This window comes from Lycorma delicatula, chromosome 5 (assembly GCF_047948215.1).
Source record: "Lycorma delicatula isolate Av1 chromosome 5, ASM4794821v1, whole genome shotgun sequence".
Classification (NCBI taxonomy): domain Eukaryota; kingdom Metazoa; phylum Arthropoda; class Insecta; order Hemiptera; family Fulgoridae; genus Lycorma; species Lycorma delicatula.
The window spans coordinates 99,891,706-99,913,020 of NC_134459.1; the positions used below are offsets into that span (position 1 = coordinate 99,891,706).

A 21,315-nucleotide genomic window follows, 5' to 3' on the forward strand; every position below is an offset into this window, starting at 1 on the left:
GATTATAAAATATGGGTTTAATTTTTTGGATTAAAATCATCACGTAAATTTTTTTTTTAATTTCAATTTATTTTGATTACAATAAAAAATAAAATTGTTTTTAAATATCTACATTTATAACAATGTAGAAAATTATATTAACTGATACGGCTTGCAAATCTGACCCCCATAGGGGAAGACACCCCACCTTGTGACGTTCCCGGTCGCCAACCATCCCGTCCGTTCCTAGCCTAATGGGCTTTACTGGAGGTAGTCTTTTAAACCTCTAAATCTCATTACATATCATCAGTTTGGTCTTTTTCAGGATGCCACCAATGTAAATGCTTCAGCAGACATTTCCATCAGTGTTTAACTCAACTCTACTTTCGCCTTCTTCCAATCTCGCTCATCTACTTTAATTTGTAGCCCTTTGAACTAACTGATTAATCCTTTCACAGAAGTGCAATCTCCACGCCTAACTCTAACACTGAAGAACAAAAACAACCGTTTCTATATTTCCCATAATAAAATTTCAAACTAGAAAATACTATAAAACACTTATTAATTTTCATCTACTAGAAATATCGGCTAGGGACATGTAAATTATAATTTCATACCCCTTTAATAAGTGTTGAGCGCAACAACGACAATTTTGTCCTTTAGATACTGTAATCCGTCTCTTAATTGTCAAAAACAATTAAGAAATTCAATGAAATTATAACAAAATACATATACTAACTCTATCCGATCTGATCCGCTTTCGGGAACGAGGTCAGTGCCTTCACACACCCAAACCGCAGCTCCATTATAGAGTTCCTAACAAAACCTACCTCCATCCCAAAAAACGAATAGTTCAACTAACCAGGGCTCGATGCCAAAACGTCTATCTTGGGCGAAGTAATCGCCCAAGCTGGCTCTTAGCCAGTCGAAATGCTACTCTATTTTAGTATCAAACCCCTTCAGCCACCCTGTGCAAGGCCAGAAACCCAAGGAAGCCAGCAATTATATACCAATCCCTTTGGGTTTTCCAGTTAACTTGCAAATCTAAATCAGAATCAATTCTTGCAAGTGCTCTGACTATTCTATAACGTTCACCCTCGTACTCTGGACAGACATATGGAACATGATGTACATTGTCAACAACTCTACATTCCGGACATTGACCTAAGCCAGTCAAGCCAAACCTAGCCAACTTATCCCTAAAAGCACAATGTCCAGAAAGAAATTGAGTAATGCGCCGACCGGGGAAACCCACCAAGCAACTTGTAAACCTTTTAGATCTGGGAGAATACCATGCGTGTGACAGCCATCTCTTCTTTTTTTTTTGTTCTCGCCGAGTCGGAAAAATACCACTTACGTACCCACCCCCATAAATTGGGGAGTGTCGGACTCGCACGGGTTCGACTAGATGTTATTAAGTTAGATGCTATGTGTTCCCGTACCCTACCGATTAAAACTCCTACCTCATCGTAACCCACACTCGGAGCCGGATCAGCATTTAAGCACTTACTCAGCTCTGGGGGTGCTTGCCTGTAACCACCAAGGAGGAACGGCACCATAACAATTATAACCCATATATATTAAATTCAATGGGCCCATCCTCAGTGTCTGCAGTCAACTTCCGTTCTGACAGGTAGATGTTTAGTGTCGACAGCAGATATTCGGCGATTCACCTGTCCCTCAATGAATCCATAACAACTGGCCATACACTGATAAATGCGTTTTTCACGTCGAGTGAAATTATCAGCCGTATCCGCCTACTGCGCCGCGTGCCCGCCACCCTGTTTCTCACCCAGTCCATCACATCTATTATTGCATCTACAGTGGACTTCCCTTTAGTGAATCCATATTGATTCGGGGCCAGCCCACCAGCATCTAGCTCATCCCCTAGCCTCTCAGCAAACATTCTCTCGAACCACTTGCCTAATGTATTAATTAGACATAGAGGTCTGTAAGTAATACCCCCAATTGTTTTTGCGCCCAGTTTTGGGAGGAGGACCAATCTGGACTCTTTCCAGCATCCAGGAAACTTGCAGTCCATTAATGCAGCATTCATGGTGTCAAGAACCGTCCAAGGGCAGCTTTTAAGAGTCATCTTATCTGACCTGCCTTGAATGGAAGCTTGGGCCTCGGTAAGCCCAGCCAGGTGCAGCATACAGCATTATAGCCTCACAAACACCTTTATTAGGAACATGCATGGTTCTATAATTTAATCCCCAACTGGGATGGAGGATGGACTATTCTGTAAACAAAATAATTTATGAAAATCGGGTAAAAAAACACGAGCCAACTGTAGCAACATCATAGTTCATTAAATGAATTAAAATACAGTGTTCAAAAGTGACACAACCTTATAGAAGAATGTTTCCTCCTTTTGTTGCAGGTTTAACTGAGGAAAAATGGGTTATACAATGCAGCAGAGAATATTCATTGTCTCCCAATATATTAGATCTGCCAATTATGCCCGGACCCAGAATACCTTCACAGAAAAGTAAGCTGTGGATGCACCAAACAAATTCTCCATCAAGCGGCTGTAAGACAAGTTCCAAGAAACAGGGAATGTTGCAGATGCAGTCAAAAGTGGTTGACCAAAAGTGCTAACACCAGAAAAGTTGATCAACATGCAAGCTGCATGTTCTGTTAATCTCAAGAAATCTGTGTGATGCCTTTCTAGCTAGTCTGGCCTCTTTGTTGGTAGTACCCACTCAATGTTGCGCAAGTATTTAAATATGCAATCGTACAAAATTTGTGTTGTTCATGAGTTATTACCTGCAGACACTGGAAAACGTATAGCTTTCTGTCAGTGGTCCATATCATCTGTAACATCAGCTAGGGAAAACCTTGATAATTGGTTTTGGATGCAGCATGATTCCCCAACTCCTTCGCTAAATGTCCCAACTCTGTTGATATAGTAAATCTTGCTGACGCCTCCTCTTCTGCCTACAGAGATTTCCACTGTGAAATGCTTTTCTATTTTTATTACTATTCTTAAGTGTCTATTTTTTTCTTTTTCCAGCCTCCTAGGCCCTATTCCTGAATGTTAATTTGTGAATAATTTTTAATTTTTTGAAGGCAGTAATGAATGAATATGTTTTACAGAGCTCATGTTTCTAACTTGCAAAACTGTAGATTAACACACATTCAAGCTTCACAACTAAAACAAAACTGTGTTTATGATTACTGGTAAAAATGATGAATCATCATTATATCTGTAATCAAATTCTCGTAGGATGACAGAATGAACATTATTGTGATATAAATTAAGATATGACTGAATATTTTATGTCTGATTTAAAATCACAACAAATGGCCAAGCAACAATAAAGTTTGTTTAAACAAATATATTTCTATACTTTATCACGATGTGAAATATAGATATAGATCTAAACCATAACATTCATGTTTTTTTAAAAAAAAGGGAACAATGTACTCGAGGAAATATGGTACTAGTTTTCAATAATGGTACAATAGTGCTCAGTAAATAGTATTAGTAAATACTGCTGCTGAAATTTTAATTAAGTGGCAAGGAGAATGGACAACAATTAACCATGAAAAAACAGAATGTATAGTAGTAATAAGGAATGTATAAGTGCAAGGTGGGTAAATTTTAACTACTGGAGATTCAATGTTGAAAAACATTAAATTAATGCCTGAAAACATTAAATTACAAGGAAGCATAATGAATTGAAATAATATACAAAAAGAAGTATTAGCACAAATAAAATATCCTTAGAAATCTTTCTATATCTTGAGTAAGATGCTGAGTAGTCAAATAAAACTAAAATATGCTTTTAATGAAATACATTTTTAGTATTAAAAATAAGTTATAAAAGCCTGATTCTAATACAGGAGAAGGACATTTCTAGCATTAATAGTTCTGAAAAAAACAAAAGTTCAAAAGAAGAGAAATTCAAGAATTTTTCAAGAAATCAGATGTTTTCACAGTAAATGAGCAGAACATTTCAATGACTAAAAAGAATCTTAAGAAGACAAGTGAATGATTAAAATCATAACAAGGGAACCAGAAACAAAAGGTGATAAGAAGACCTTAAGTCAGATGAATGGATGAAAAAATAAAGAAAAAGGTCTTAAAGCAATGGGAGAAAAACATAATAAGCTATTATACATGGAAGAGGTTGAAAAGCAATGTAAGAATCAACTTGAAATTCGAATGACTGTTAAAAATTGGTTCTTGGAAACAGTTTTAGCAATTTTGTGACTTGAGTACTACATAAAATACTCTCAGTTCTTCTTAAATATATATTGTCACATATTCGTGGCTTGATTAGGATATTGAGAGAACGACAACTGAAAATGTTTATATAAACATTGTTTATACAAACAATTTATTAGTTTAAGAACATAAATAAAATAAGACAAATTAATAATAACAGTGACAATAAGAATAATAAACGACAACAATAAATAACATACGATAATATGAAAAAAATAAACAATAATAATATCAATAATAAAAAAAAATAATCATAGTAATCACAACCACAAAAATAATAATTTCAAGAATAATAATAAAGAGTGATTACATACAAAACAAAATTTAAAGCAATCATCAGGATTCATTTACAGGTAGTAAAATATTAAAAACCAGAATTCAGTCCCATTGACAAAATACATTAGCATAACTGCTAATCTTAACATTTTTAACTACAAGTCTGGTACAACAGTATGATAGATAAGACAAGTATAAAGTGCTTTTACTGCAAATACCTTTGCTGTTCACAAATAAAACTACCCTAACAATTTACGAATTAAATTTAGTACATATTCTTTTTCACTTATAGTCTAACGGTAACTCATCAAACCACTTCTTGTTTTCATGTACTGAAATTACTTGTGATGTCACCTTAATCGTGTCGAAGAACACACTAGAAATTCACTCCTTCACTGACCTCCTTGGAGAATACTCTCGCTTCAAACTCACATAATAACTCCTCTTGGAGAATGACAGTCAACTGGTCTTCCCCAGAGTATTTATATTACTATCCTCTTTACCTGCAGCACCAGACCCAACTCAAAGTGTGAGAATGATCGTCTGTCCTTACATGTTTCCATGAGAGTCCTATCTTGGTCCAGTAAGCCTTCTCACGCAACAACATCTGTTTAGGTGTATCAGCAAGCAGTAGTACAAAGAACAATTGTTAAACAAACATGCTAGATTTACTAAAAAGATTCCTTTTAACCCCTTTCTGGATTCCTCCCATTATTATATTTTCTACAACTTTCTTTTTAATTGACAGGAATCCATTACTCAGGTTCATTATACTGGTCTTGTTACAATATTTTATTGCAAATCAATTACTTTTAATGTATAATATAACTAAACCAGTACATGCAATTAAAAGAAAACAAGAACATTTCACTTAAGTCTTTAGGTAACCACTGAACTGTCCTTAAATCTTAATAGAATAAATCTAATAAAATTTATTATCAAAACATATGCATATGCAAACATCATTGTTAAAAATTGATATTAACAACAATATTTGAAATTTAGATGGGATTAAAATATTTTAAGACGTACTAAAGAACTTTTTCTATGATAAATCTATGATTAGCCTCTGTTTCTTCTGTTTAGCCTGTTAATAAATAAGTAATACCTTATGGAACCACCATAAGGTATTACTTCAGAGGATAATATGTATGAGTAAATGAAGTATAGTCTTGTACAGTCTTAGGTCAACCACTACTGAGATGTGTGATTAATTGAAACCCAACCACCAAAGAACACCGGTATCTACGATCTAGTATTCAAATCCATATAAAAGTAACTGCTTTTACTAGTTTTTGAACTTAGCTGACTTGTGTTGACAAGTTCACCACTACACCAACGTGGTGAGTTATACGATTACAAATGCATTAAGAGGTCATTTTTAAGTCACCAAGGGTCAATTAATTTAATAAGGGAAGTACTTGAGAAAAGTAAGAACTAAAAGAGTAAGCAAAGGTTAAAAGTACGCAAATCAAACAATTAAATACGAGGGATGTAAAAAAAATATGTAAAAATTAAGAAAAAGTACACAACAGCATCAAACCAATGAAAAAAACTAATAGCTAAAAACAGTGAATTATATTTAGGCTAGCCATATGGAGTATTGATTTTGTATGCTGGTTTCTGGATCATCTGATATCTAGTTCAATTCCTAATAATTGTTTGGTATCTTTCACCTACTGGACCATTCATCATCTCATTTTCATTGTTAAAATCCAAGCTAAAGCATGTTCAAAGTCATGTAATAAAAAAAAACCTACACATTATCTGCTCATTCTTTCTCATTAGAAAAAAAATACAAAATAGAGGGTAGAAATCTTTAAACATTTGATAAAACCTATAATTTTTCTATTCTTTTAGGTGACTTTCCAGCCCATACGTGATTTATTTAAATTCACCATAAAAGTAAACTGATACTGAATATTATTTATTCCACTACAGTATTGTTTTTGATTTTTCCTTCTTAATTATTAGTTATCTCAGTAGAATATTTTAAAAACAAATAATAAAATGTGATTAAATTTCTATATTTATAATGAATTAAAAGCAATAAGTCACAGATTTATTCAAAATTTCTTAAATTTTAATTTGGATAGTACCCCAACTCTTAATAGGGCACTGGTTTTCGTTTTATTTGGCAAAACAAAAATAAACAAAGTTTAAAGCCTTACCTTACCTTTCGAACACAGGTAAAGTGGATAAAACAACAATCAAGATTTTAGATTGTATGTTTCTTTTACATTCATCCTTCTTCTTCCTCCTCAACAGAAATTGCAGTTGAATTAAGTTTCCAGTATAATACAGTTTGCAGTTTCCAACATATCATTAAATTCTAATATTTCACAATCTGGAATGAATTGGAATAAATAAGTAATGTATTTATAATATATATGTCCTACAATAAAAGAAGATGCCATAAAAAGGAGGTGTTCTATTACTTCATGGCCATAAACTACTCGTATTATTGTTTTATTAAACTATTAAAACTACAGATGTACCTACACAGAAATACTTACCACCAAAGTATTATTTATGCATCTGGATAGACAAATATATCTGTAAAACATTCAAGTATCTGCTACGCTCCTTTCACCTCTTATCTCAGTAGTTGAAACATGAGGGTTGTATTCTACTACCTACTACAAAAAAATTATTTGACAACACGTATCTTCCATAAAATCGCCCACAATACCTTCCAATACTGATATCTTCCAAAACACTAAAATAATTTCTCTATGACATTACATGATAAATTGCAATAATCACAATTTATTTTTTTCCATCATCAAACTGATATTCTATTTTATATAATTGATATACAGAATGCAAAAAAGTCAGTTTAATAAGTTTGGTATCATTAGAAACTCATTTCAGTAAAGATTGGTACTTAAAAAATAACTATTTTAATCACTAACTAAATAACTATTTTTAAAGGCTTTCAATTAAACTTGAAATAATTTTTTTTTACAAACTATTTAAATGATATCAATATTATTAAAAAATAATTTTGCCTACATCAATTTAAAATTTAGCTTGAGTGTATAATAAAGTAGACAAATATATTTTCAAAAATTATTGATGACTACTTCCAAAATATGTTTAAATTTTACTTACGTTTTTTTCTTAGCAACACCCTTCCTTCATGGTTTAGTTACTCACAGCACTCTTCATCTTACAGTAGTTGGAAATCCCGTTAGTATATAGTCAAATAATATATTTTATCTGCTACACTGTTCATTTAATAGATTTTTTGAGTTTGTAAATCTCATACTATTAAGATCTTGGCTTTTATGCGCCATGAGTTAAAATAAAACTAGCATGTTTGTTTAACACTTGCAAATATGTGTATTCTGTCTTTATAAGGTGATTTACAAACTTTTGTCATTGTGTGTAGTCCCTGCATCTGTTTTACTGATTACCTCATAGAAGTAGAGATAAGTGGATCTGAATTTACCACATTACTTTCTAAAGTAATCAGTAAAAATAGAGGTCAGCAATTGACAAAAAAAGTTGTAAATGTGAATGAATTCTCAAATACCTATGTAATTTAAAAAAATTTAATTTCATAGATCAACTAATTAAACTGATTCATGCTAGTTCAGTACATTCATTTGAGATTGATTCCAGAATCTTTTATAAATCTAAAATCTGTAATAAATATTTTGAGTCTGTTATAGTCTATCAATCTATAAAATTAAGAGTTATATGAATATCCTAACTCATTGTAATATTTAATGTAGTTTAATTTGTATAATCTTTAATCACAGTGTATAAGCTTTATAAGCTTGCAGTAAGATTTTCTGTATCTTGTTTTTTTTATTTTAAAGTAATATAGTAATTATCTTTCCTGAAAATGTTTTGCATGAAATTTTATATGATTGTTGGTGGATAAATATTAGTGTTACGTATCTTTCAACACAAGATATACTTTTAATTTCATTCTGCATTTTATCTAACATACAGTCTAATCTGATGTAACCTTGTAGGTTAAATCAGAGTATTAATGGCTATGAGTATTAGATGATACAACATAAGAGAGATTATTAAAAGATGTAACAATATTATTAGCTTTAAAAAAATGTCCTTGAAGCACATCTTCCTCACAGCAAGTTTGAAGGTGAGTCATCAATATTCTAAAAGAAAAGTTATCACATTTTATCATGAGAGTAAATATGTTGATACACTACGTGCTAAAATAGTATGTGGTGTATATAAAAACTTTAATATGGAAATTGTTAATGGATTAAATGCAGCAGTTAATTTGCGAGGTGTGTTTTAAAGTAAGGTTCATTTTGAAATAAGAACAAAACTGAAAAATATGAACAAACTTCATTACTTTCACATAAAAACTACATTTACTACTTAAAATACATAGTTGCTTTTGACTTAAACATTTTTCATAGCATTTCACTAGCTTCTTCATTTCTCTAGCTTCTTCAAGAAATTACCCCTCTAGTGAGTTAAACCACACAGTAACACTTTTTTTCAATTTGTCATCATCAAACCTTTGTGATGCAAGTCTTTGCTTAAGATGAAGGAAAAGAAAATAATCGCTGCTAACTAACTAAAATAATCACTGTGAACTAAGTCAGGCCTTTGGGGTGGATTAACTGATTACTTTCCAATGAATTTTTCAAATTGCCTCACTGTCCAATTTTCCATGTGGACTGGGCATCGTCATACAAAAACAAAATCCAGTGGAATAGCACCCCATGTTGTTTGTTTTCTATTTCTCTTCAAAATTTTTTTAACATTCTGCAATATGTATCAGCATTAACAGTATACATCAGTATCACCTTCACTTTTGTAATGCTATAAATTTCATGTGCTGCAGCAAGATGTTTTTCCATGCAGGTTAACATGTTCAGCACCCATCCACTATATACTTTTTTATAGCCCAATAATTCATTCAAAACTTCATAAATCAAAGGTCATGAAATATCATGAATCATCATCAAGGATAATTGTGAAGTGCTGATTTCCTCAAATTTTTCAATCAAATAATACTTATCATCAAGGCCAGCTGCTACATTCTTCATCATCAATATTCATTCACTTTTCTTGAAATGAACAGCAACACTACCTTACTTTAATATCACTCATAATATGTGCCTAAAAATGACACAAATATTCCTGTAAATTCAGCAGCAGAATTGTTTTTTGCCATAAAAAATTGGATTATTCCTTATACTGCATGTTTTGTGGAATCATAAATTGTAGACTCTTAAATGGATAAATATAAATAACCTTCTTTCTTTTCTTTTCTGTTTAGCCTTGCGAACCACCGTAATGTATAACTTCAGAGAATGACGTGTATGAATGTAAATGAAGTGTAGTCTTGTACAGTCTTAGGTCGACCATTCCTGAGTGTGGTTAATTAAAACTTAACCACTAAAGAACACCGGTATTCACAATCTAGTATTCAAATCTGGATAAAAGTAACTGCCTTTACTAGAACTCTTGACTTCGAAATCAGCTGATTTGCGATGATGAGTTCACCACTAGACCAACCCGGTGAGTCTGAATATAAACAACAACAAAATTTCTGAATTATTGTTGTTAACAGCTCACTACTGATTGAAATAACTGAGCTATGCAAGCACCATCTGTTTACATAATATATATAGGCAGCAAATCCAAACGAATGTTACTTTAAAAAATATGCCTCATGGATCTCGTTTTATCTATTATATAAGATGTGATATTTTGTGAAGTGCTTAATGATATTCAAATCTATACATGTTTTTAAATACGGGAAGGAATCATTAAATCTATGCTAAATGTGAGTTATACTGATGAAAGAGTTTTGTTTTTCTTTAAGAATTAATTATAAGGTCCAAACTCATGAACATAAGAAATTGGTAAATGTAAGGTATTCATTCATTTTAAGAAAGTATGAAAATTTTCATGCTTTCACTACCATAAAGAAGTTTGATAAGTAAACATCATTCTAGTGCTACTATTGAAAAACATGATGTATTTCATCATATTATGCTAAACGGTTTTAAAATTAGTGTCTAATTCTTCAAAAAAATTATTGTAAAAATTAAAGTGTATTTTAAAGATAAATTAAGAAATGTTTATAAAATGTGTTTTATTTACCTGACATTATTTAATTGTTCATAATTGCGTAGTTATTGGCACTTATATAAGATTATAACTATATAATAGTAAAGGATAAAACTCAGCAAGTTTTATATATATATAATAAACTTTATTACAGTTTAAAAAAAATATCTTATGAACATTTTCAACACACAGTACATTGTTTATATATACACACATCATAAAATATTTACACAGTTTTTTTATAATGTTCGCACTAATTTCCACAAAATATATAATAAACATTGATAAAATAACAGTCATATAGTGTCTTCAATAATTCATTTTCCACCTAAAATTAATTAATTATTATAAAATATAGCAATAAAATAATTTTAAAATTAAAAATAATAAATTTTTATTAACTGATAAAAGTTCATTTAATAGAAAAATGATTAAAAATTTATTACATTACAAATAATATTTTAAATATTTTTAGAACATACAGCAAAAGTAGCTCTACTTCTTCAAACTCTTTTGACTAAAATTTCAATCATCCAGATTGTTCTATTCCACTATTTTATTTTTTGATGAGATTAAAAAAAAAAAAAAAAATTAAACAAGTTATAATCACTTTTATTCAATTTGAATGCTCATGTTAACTGTAAACTCATATAATCTGATTACTAGTTTTCAATTAATTATCTCTAATGTAGTTTTCTCGAAAGAAGGCACATCAAATTGTAATTTTTTTTATCTATCTAATTGGTGTTCAACAAACATGAGATTATAAATTTATTACATTACTAATACATGTTTTTTTATCCAACTTCTTAGGTCTTTTGATGATTTAATATCAATATCAGAGTATTTTGAAACTATAAAATATTTAAAAACAAAACACAAGTGAGATACCAATTATTTAAATGCCAATTTTCTTACTAGATTGCTTACTTCTGCATTAGGCAATTTAAAAAAATGAATACACTGTTTAAAAAATCTAAAATATTATTCAAAAATGCTTTACTTCAAAAGGAAATGTATTTTTATAGTTCTTTGTTTAACTGGCTTTTCTGCAATGTGTACAGTAAAATAAAATTTAGTTACTTAAATTTAGTCCTGTGTCAATCTAATTATAGTATTAACATCTGAAAAGATTGATGGAAACACATTAATTGATCAAGAATGAACTATGATGTAATGACGTTTGGTTTTATTCTGCTGTGCATATACCCGTAAGTCAAAAACAAACAACATTATTACTGTATTCTTTGCCTTATATAAGTTTCATAACTTTATGCAGGATAGGCTGTATAATTTCCATGTCATCATGATGAAATCACAGTTTTAAATACTAGGATATTTTAAGCATATATCATTAAGCCTTTATAAATTAACTGATCTTAAGAATCCACACACAAAATTAATTTAATTCTTCTAGTGCAGTTAAACATATATTTTGATATCATAGGGATATCTGTTAATATCATGTCTGCAACAAAACAAAAACGAGTTGCAGAAAAGTATCTCTGAAGGAAAAAGTAAAAATCTTGGAAAAATTGAAAAATGGTGGATCACATAAATCAATAGCAGATGAATATTGGTTTAGGAACATAAACTATTTCAGACATTAAGAAAAATAAAGAGACCATTATGAACTACTTGTAACTTGGAAATGAACAAAATTTTTCCAGGAAAAAATGAAGAAAACATCAAACGAAGAGGTAGATCAAGCTCTTTTTTGGTGGTTTATACTAAAGTAATCCTTTGGTGAGCCAATTTCTAGACCAATTCTAGTAGAGAATACAATTATTTTTTGTAAGAAATTTAATATGGATAAAATCTATAAGCAAGTATAGCTTTAAAATGCTAAATAGCATCACGGAACTATTTGAAATTCAAGGAGAAATATTATCAGCAACATCCCAGCAGCAAACAAATTTATTCAACAATTTTACAATTTTTTGATAGCTTATGAAGAATACCTTTAATACAGCAATGAAACAGGCCTCAAATAAAACGTCTTCCTAAGAAAACTTTAGCTTCCCACAAAGAAGAATCGGCTCCAGTTAACAAAATATCTAAAGAATGTGTGTCATTGGTGGTTGGCGGTAATGTAATTGGAAATCACTGATTAAATCTTATGCTTATTGTAAAATAAAGATCTGTCTTTAAAGAAATCTGAAATCTTCCTGTTCTTTACAAAAATATGGATTACTTGCAACATTTTTTAATGTTGCAAGTAATGTACACATTCATTCTTCAGCAAACTGCTTAGAAAGAGAAGACAAAAAATTCAAAGTTCTATTTCTACCTGCAAAATTTACATCAATTTTACAACCAATGGATCAAGGGGGTTTTGTTTCCCTGAAACAATTAATGGAAAAAAAATTTTTGGATGATAAGGAAGATATAAGTGGCAAATTTAAATGATCAAAGATATTAATTTGAAAAACTGCTGATATGTGGTGGCTGATGTACAGAATTCGGTCAAAAGCATGGAATAAAATTTTAAATAAAACACTGCTCTTTGAAATTGATGAAATACATTGTATAGATGTCAAAAATATAAGGAAGTTTGCAGAAAAGAAACCAGGTTGTGACTTCAAGAGTATCAATGAAAAGATCATCAGCGATGAAAATTATTCAGGTACCAAATATTGAGTGAGGACAAGATCATAGAAACTTATGAGAAGATGTTCAGCAAACAGCTGAAGAAGAAAGTGACAACTTGTATCCAGGGCTGTCACACAAAAAAAGCTCATGAATGTTTGCCTATCATTATAGACTAGTTAGTGACAAAAAGAATATGATTCTACAAAGAAATCCTTTTTGTTTACAAAACTACATAATATTGCAGCTTGTAAATAAGATAAACATTAAAGCAAGAAAGATTACAGATTTTTTAAGAATATATAGTCACGAAGCTTAGAACTTCGCTGGTAACTCAGCAGATGGCAAAGTCAATGAACTATGTTTACAGTTCTAAACATGACCTAACCTAAAACTAAAATAGGAAAAAAATTATAAAATAACATGAAAACATTATATTTCAGTTCATATAGATTTGAAATAAAGAATATTTTCAAAAATATTTCAAATTTTGCTAAACAACGTTTTTTTTCCATTTGATGAACCGCAAGACTCGAATATATCATTTTTTTGTGACTACGAATCACGCCACTAGTAGCAGTACTTGATAGCATACAAAAACTTGATAATGTACTTGAAATAATGAAATTTAAAATAAAATATACTACAGCTTGTTTTAATAGTAAATGCTCTTACGTAAATGAAAGTACTGAAGATGAAATAATTTTTTTTAATTCCCATCACTGCTTTAAAAAAAATAATAAAAGTTGGTTTACAAGAGATACTAGTTTTATTAAATAAGGAATAAATAAAACAGTAATAAATTTGATTGGTAAAATTGAATTTAACTTATAAAAATCGAGGGTACCACTTAATAAGTGCAATATTACATCACGGATCTTAGATTCACGAAGGTCATTATACTAGTTTTATTAAATTAGGTAAAATATGGTAAGAAGTAAATGAGATATGACTATCAACAAAAATAAATTTGGCCGTGAAATTCAAAAAATGTAATTTGTTTGTTCCAGAAATTTTAATTTCTTTTAAATAATTTTTGAAAATTATGATTCTTTTATTAGCAAATTTCTATTCAATAAATTTTTTGTAATGCATTATTTTATCACTTTTTCATTATATCATATGAATGTTCAGAATAACTTTTTAATTTTACTGAAATACATTTATTTTTGTTTTTTATTAGATAAAATTATCTTTTAATCCATTAAACATTAGAATGATATAAGTCCAAGTACACAAGAAAAACCTTTTCTTAATATTCCAATTATCAAGATTCAGCCTTTCGAAGTCAATTCGGATAATCGGGTGTTCCACTATAAATTAAAAAATAATTAACTTAAATGATGGTTTTCAGTTTAAAGGCAATAAAATTTAATAATAAATCCATAAGATAACAATCAGTATTTCATTAAAAAAAAAGAATAATCTAACAAAACGCAGTGATATCCAAAAAATTACAATGAAATTGTAAACCGTATGTTAAGAGTCTCGCAGATATCATTTCTTCCAACCAAAAAACAAAATTTTCTTTAATATAAATATAACTGTTTTTAACAAAATGATACTGATATCAAAAAAGGTAAGACACTACATTTCTATTATCAAAATCTGTTATTAATTTAGAATTTTGTTTAAAAAAATACATGTTAAATATATGTAATAGGCAATAGACATACAATAATAGATAATAAACAATGTTTAAGCATTCCATACAATAAGCAAAAGATAGAAAAATTTGTTACAAAACTCTTACTGGCCCGATTTCATTTATTAAACAACGAATAATTATAAGAATAGTATTATTTCTGTAAATTTGATATGTATTATTTATTGTTTAATAAATGAAATTGAGCTGGTAAGTTTTGTAACATATTTTTATATTTTTTTCTTATTATATGGAACACCTAAACATTCTTTATTATCTATTATTGTATATCTATTGTCTGTTACATATATTTAACAAATATTTTTTTAAAACAAAATATTAAATTAATAACAAATTTTGATAATAGAAATCTAGTGTGTTACCTTTTTTTTGATATCAGTATTATTTTGTGAAAAACAGTTTTATTTTCAGTTTAAAATTAAACTTAAAAACCATTACCTTTCAGTTTATTATTTTAAAACCTACAGTTTAATTGTAAGCTTCAAAATCACTTAAATGTTGTTTTTAATGCAGCATAATACTTTTAGTAGATTTTAATTAATTCAATATGCTCTGTTGATGGCATTTAGTATCTAAAAAATAAATAGTTAAGAATACAACCTTATAAACTTTTTTATGTATTTTAACACATATCTATTTTTTTGGGGGGGGGGGAGGAATTTTTCTATAAATTTTACAAAGAAACAGAAAAGTTAAAAACATATCTCATGCCTGTGATTCTGGTTAATCAGATAACTGAATTTTTACTAAAATAAAACAAATTCTTCTCACTTAATTGATAAATTTTGTAACAGAATGGATTAAATAAAACGGCAATGAAAAACTGCAGCACAAAAAAAATTCACAATGGTTTAGTAAAACTATTTCCATAGTTCCATAGTAAAAATATTCACAACTAGCTGTTTCTCAGTTTTATATAAAACTGAAATAATATGGTATTACAAAATCTATCAATACATCATTCTACCAGACAAGATGTACACTTTTCAACATCTCTTAACTGTAAAAAATAATTTTAAAAAATCAATCTGAAGATAAATTCTACATTACATAAGACCAGTCAAAGTTAAACTTTCTAACTTTCTGGCATTTTTACTCTACTTATGATACATTCTTATAATAAGCTATCAATACAAAATTACTACATATAATTAATCTTGTTACGCAGAATGATAATTCCTGAGTAATGGAGTTACTGAAGAAAAACATTAGTAAAAAGGCATTTAAATTAAAATAAAAGTTGCCCCATGCCTACTTAACCTGAGTTTCAGCACCATCACAGCACAGTTGTAATTTTTTATCACCACTGATGTTAATCAATATAAAATATATATTTTCGTGTTACATTAAATAAAATGCACTATTATAAAGAATATCACTGTAAAAAATTACATATGAATTATTTTTAAAAAGCTGCACCAAAATTAAAAATAAACAAATAAAAACCCTTAAACATTTTGTCAAAAATAGATACTTGAAAATTTTTCTCATTGTCTTATTTTCTTACTTTATTATATCTTTTTTTAATATTCACTGAAATAAGAATAATCTAAACATTTTCAGCACAAATTAAAAAAAGCAACAAAATTTTACAATATCATATACTGTTTGTTATATTTACACTAATGGAAATCATCATCACTTCTATAAATACCATTAACATAAAGATGTTGATTGCAACTACCCTTAACAATTTTTGAGTATGTTAAACAAAAAAATTTACAAATATGTAATCCTGTCATTAAAAGCAATAGCTTTTATTTTATTCATATTCCCATTATTTGACTAGACTTTACTATTTGCCATGTCCAAACATTTAATTTGAATAGTTGTATGCAAATTTGTAATATTTGTATGCACTACTGTTTGGTATTATCCAAAAACAAACTTACATCACAAATTTAAAAAATTGTTTTAATATCTATTTGTGCCATTTAAATTGCCTGTATACATTAAATACAGGATGTCATCTAATAAACATGCTGTAGATATAACATGTATGTTATGTATACTTTGTATTTCAGTAGATATTATACATACATAAAACATGTGAATAATTCATACTCAACACTCAGATTTTATCTTTAGTAGTTTTCTACTAGAGATAAAATGATGAAAATTTATAAACATAATCATAGTGTAAGTGAACACCCAGTAAGGATTTTTGAAATTCTAAGTTTAAAGGGATAAAATGAATTTCTGAATTTTTTTTAATGACAATTTTTTTTAATTTCTCAATAACAAATGATGATATCAACTTGATTTTAGATGCGTGAAGTCTTCACATGTGAATATATAAACACAAATTTTAAAATTTTTCAAAATGGGGTAACCATACAACATGGGCGAAGCTGCGATGTACGTGTTGTCTGCATTTTGTTTGCCAATAGTGTATAGTACATGGGATGAGAAAGAGATTAAAAAAGACATGGACTGTCTTCTACAATGGGTTTAATTGTACGAGGTCACAATTCTCCATTAATATTTAAATGTTCTATGCAAAATTTTATGCATTAAATTAAGTAATTCCGATGCATTTCTAGCATTCTCGACACAGCTTTGCCTATGCTATATGGTTACTTGCATTTCCTGTTGTGGTAAGAAGTTATTTAGCCGGTTATGGCTTGCTTCATTTATCCTTACTATCTAACCAGAGATCTCTTCCCCTTGGACCACACTGTGTTAAATTCATGCTTCTGAGAATAATAATGATAAATATAAATAAAAATCTGTTCAACTTATAAAAATTATCTGTGTATTGTAATTTCTTCAAAGCAACAGTTTGGCCATTACAGGACCTGAAACTTTTAATGATCTAAGAATGTGAGTTTCAAAACATTCAGCCTCCATCATAAAATTATTAGTTATAACTGGTTACTCGTACTTCATAGGTAAAAATGTATTTTGCCTGGTTCTTGGCATTACCATACTTCATTTCTCTTTTTTTTAATTACGTTTATTTTATACTTTTTAGAAAACTAATTGGAGGCAGGTGTGCCTATCGTGTCTCACACAATTTCAGTGGCAGTGGTTGGTTGTGTTGGTTGAGCCGCCACGCTGTACACCATAGCACACCTTAAAAATCAGAATTCAAAAAGACCCAAAAATGGTTTTAGTATCTGCAGCCCCAATCTAGTGAATACCTAGTTTAGTATAGTTGGAAATGAGGAAAATTTGCAATCACTGTTCAATGTTTTCTTCATCCCTTTCAAGGTTGAATTTCAAAAATAATTTAGAAATTGGTTTTTAGATATTTACATGAAAATTACACCAAAAATGAAGATGATATCGTCATTTGTTACAAATAAATTAAGCAAATATTAAATCTCATTGTAACTCTATTTTAATCCATTATTCCATAATTTCAAAAAATCCTTTCTTAGTGTACACCTACATCGTAAGAACATGTAATCAAATTTTTATCAATTTATCTTCAGTAGTTTTTTGCTTGGCATTGATGACTCGGTCACGACAAGCTGCTGAATAGGTAAAGATATATTATATATATATATATATATATATATCTGTGTGTATATGTATATATACACATACACAGAGTGAGCAACAAAAACTGAACCTGTAACATAACCGCTGCAGAATCAGTAGGTTATGTTGGAATGAAATTTTATGAATGATATTGATGAATTAAATACAGAAAACAAAGCATAATTTAAATGTTGCATTTATTTACCTTATTGTTACAAAAAATGTCCAAAATAACCCTGGACATTGATGAACTTTTGTGCTCAACTGATCATATTGAAAGTTGTCTGATGCAAAACACTGTTGTCAATTGTGTCGATTTCTCGTTGAATGTACACATTCAATTTTGTACACATTCAATATTGTGAGGATTAGATGCATAAACTCTCTCCTTTAAGTAGCCCCAAAGGAAAAAATCGCAAGTAGACAACTCTGAGGAACATGGAAGCAACCGTCCTCCGTTGACAGCTTGTTCATTTGTGAAAGCCACATGAATGCAATCAGTGAAACGTTTGATGTGTGACAAAATTCTGTTCTGTCTTGTTAGAAAAAGCCGTATTCTTTTTCATTATCAGTTAATTACACACAGAATTCTTCAAAAGTTGTGAGGTAAACTTGTGCATTGACAGTTCGGTCAAAAAATATTAGTCCCACTATACGATTACTAGAAACAGCACACCAAACACCAGTTTTCTCATTGTGAAGTGGACACTCAAATATCTCATGAGGATTCCATGCAATCTAATACCTGGATAAACATGACTGGATAAATGAAACCATGCGTCATCTGACATGAAATATGACATTGGGTCTTTCTGTCCACAAACAATGTTTTCGAGAAGCCAGCTGCAATAATCAAGTAGTTTCTGTCTCCTTCCGTTGTTGCACAGTAGTAACATGGTATGGTTTCAATTTTAATTCATGAAAAATTTTGTGACAAGATGTGCATTTAACACCATATTGTTGGGATAATTTGTGCAGTGATTTTTTTGGACTGGCAGTAATTCTCCTTTCAATATTGCCAATGGCCTGTGGAGTCCTAACAGAAGGTTGTCTATTTTGTTTTGCATTTGAAACTGAACCTGTTGTACACCATTTATTAACTAAATCATGTATGTTACTCTTTGCTGGAATACAGGCATTTGGAAATTTTTCTACGAATACTTGACGTGATTCAACAATCCAGAATGAATATAGTAGACCTCAACTACAGCTATCCTCTCCTGGACTGAATAAGGCATTTTACACAAGCACAACACTGCAGTCACAATACTTCTCTGTAACAAAACATCTGCACTGATACATAACCACCTGACAAATGGCAGAAACAATCAGTAGTAACATATACATCCATTAGTCGCACTACTTGTATGTGAGTTTCATATATAGTGTTGGGTAGCAGTTTCATTATGGGTTCAGTTTTATGTTCCTCACCATTTATATATAATGTATTCAAAAGAGTATAAATCTAGCAAAAAAAAAAAAAAAAATCAACTGTGTATTAATTTTTATTACTTAATGAAAAGTAGCCATTATAATACACACCACACAAACTCTGTTAATTCTGAATTAATAGACAAATTTTTTTTAATAAAACTTGGAGACATAACTTCTGAATGAATAAAATTGATTTTTATTATCATAACGTTCTTTGTTGTTCAGAAATACATACACATTACCACCTAATTTTGTAGAACTCAATTTAAAATCAACTTTCACCATTTGAAATAACATCTTCAAATATAAACTAATTATATAATACAAGAACTGTACCTTAAGTAATAATCAATCACAATTTTTAAAGAAATCTTTAATCCCCAAAAAATAAATTTTATGTAAAACAATTTTGTTTGATCTCAAATTCAAGCAATTTATTTCTAGTGTTCTATAAAATTAGGCCCAATAAGTTAATTACAGTTAATCTAATAATGTTTATAATCTGTTTAAACTTCAGCTAAAATACAGATCAGTATTAGTCACTCAGAAAACTATTATTTTTTAATTAAAAATTCTATCATTTAAAAAACCAATAAACAAAAACTTCCCTTAAAAGTGGGTTCAGCTCTTATAATAATTATGAAGGGTGGATGAAATGTAATGCACACTAGTACATAATGGAAGAAAAAAGTCACACAAAGCAATGAGTGTTGCCATCTTTTGTAGTTACATTCCTGTATTACTAACATTTCAAATATTGTTGACCCATGCCGTTTCATTTTCTGTCAGTTGTCATTGTTGTAGAGTTGAATATGCATACTATGTCAAAGAGTCTAAAACAACGTGCAATAACTAAATTTTTGACAGAGGAAATGAACGCTAATGACATTCGTCATAATCTAAAAACTGTTTGTGGTGATAAAACTGCTGATTGAAAAACTATGAGTTTTGAATAAGTGGGTGACAAAATTTTGTACATCAGAAGCTGGTAAAGTGAATACTGAGGTGCACTCCTTTTGGTGTTTCTAAAACACTTTAGGAGACTTGTGTTGTATTCAAAAATCCAGAGCCAATAATTCTGCAACACAGTAATACCTGGCCACACACATAGTGTGCAATGCAAGGCTCTTGTAAAGTTGAAATTTGAACATATGCCACATCTTCCATACTTACCCGACTTGAGTCTTGCAATTTTCACTTTTTTCTGCAATTAAAGCGGGATATTAAGAGTTTTCATTTCACATAGATGATGAACTGAAGGATGCAGTGAGATCCACGCAGCATTCTTCACTGACTGAATTAGAAAACAGGATCTCCACTGGTAGAAATGTGTAGCTGTAAATGGTGACTAAGCAGAAAAATAAATAAGTTTTTGTAACAAATAAAATGTACTTTTATGTCATGTTTATTTCAGCTGACCATCTCTTTTCTTCTGCAAGTAATAAGCAACTGTGCACCACATTTCACCCACCCCTTGTATTATCACTTCATGACATTTTACTTTAGACCATAATTTAAAACCAAAGTAAATCTTAATTTAAAACTACACAAAAAATGTAGTTTTAAATTAAAATTACATCTT

At 29.7% G+C, this 21,315-nt stretch overlaps 1 protein-coding gene across 3 annotated transcripts in view; it reads right to left on the minus strand.

The window, feature by feature from the left end:
- Positions 1-10,681: 10,681 nt before the first annotated feature.
- Positions 10,682-21,315, minus strand: part of Pnn (desmosome associated protein-like protein pinnin) — a 44,764-nt gene continuing 34,130 nt past the window's right edge. Inside the window, exon 11 of one of the 3 annotated variants that reach the window (XM_075366749.1) lies at positions 10,682-10,886. In XM_075366749.1, coding sequence (XP_075222864.1) covers positions 10,876-10,886 — 11 coding nt within the window. In that variant the 3' untranslated portion in view covers positions 10,682-10,875. Of the gene's footprint in view, positions 10,887-16,144; positions 16,192-19,711; positions 19,765-21,315 lie in introns of those variants that run through there. The other 2 variants (XM_075366748.1, XM_075366747.1) reach the window with 2 other exon arrangements.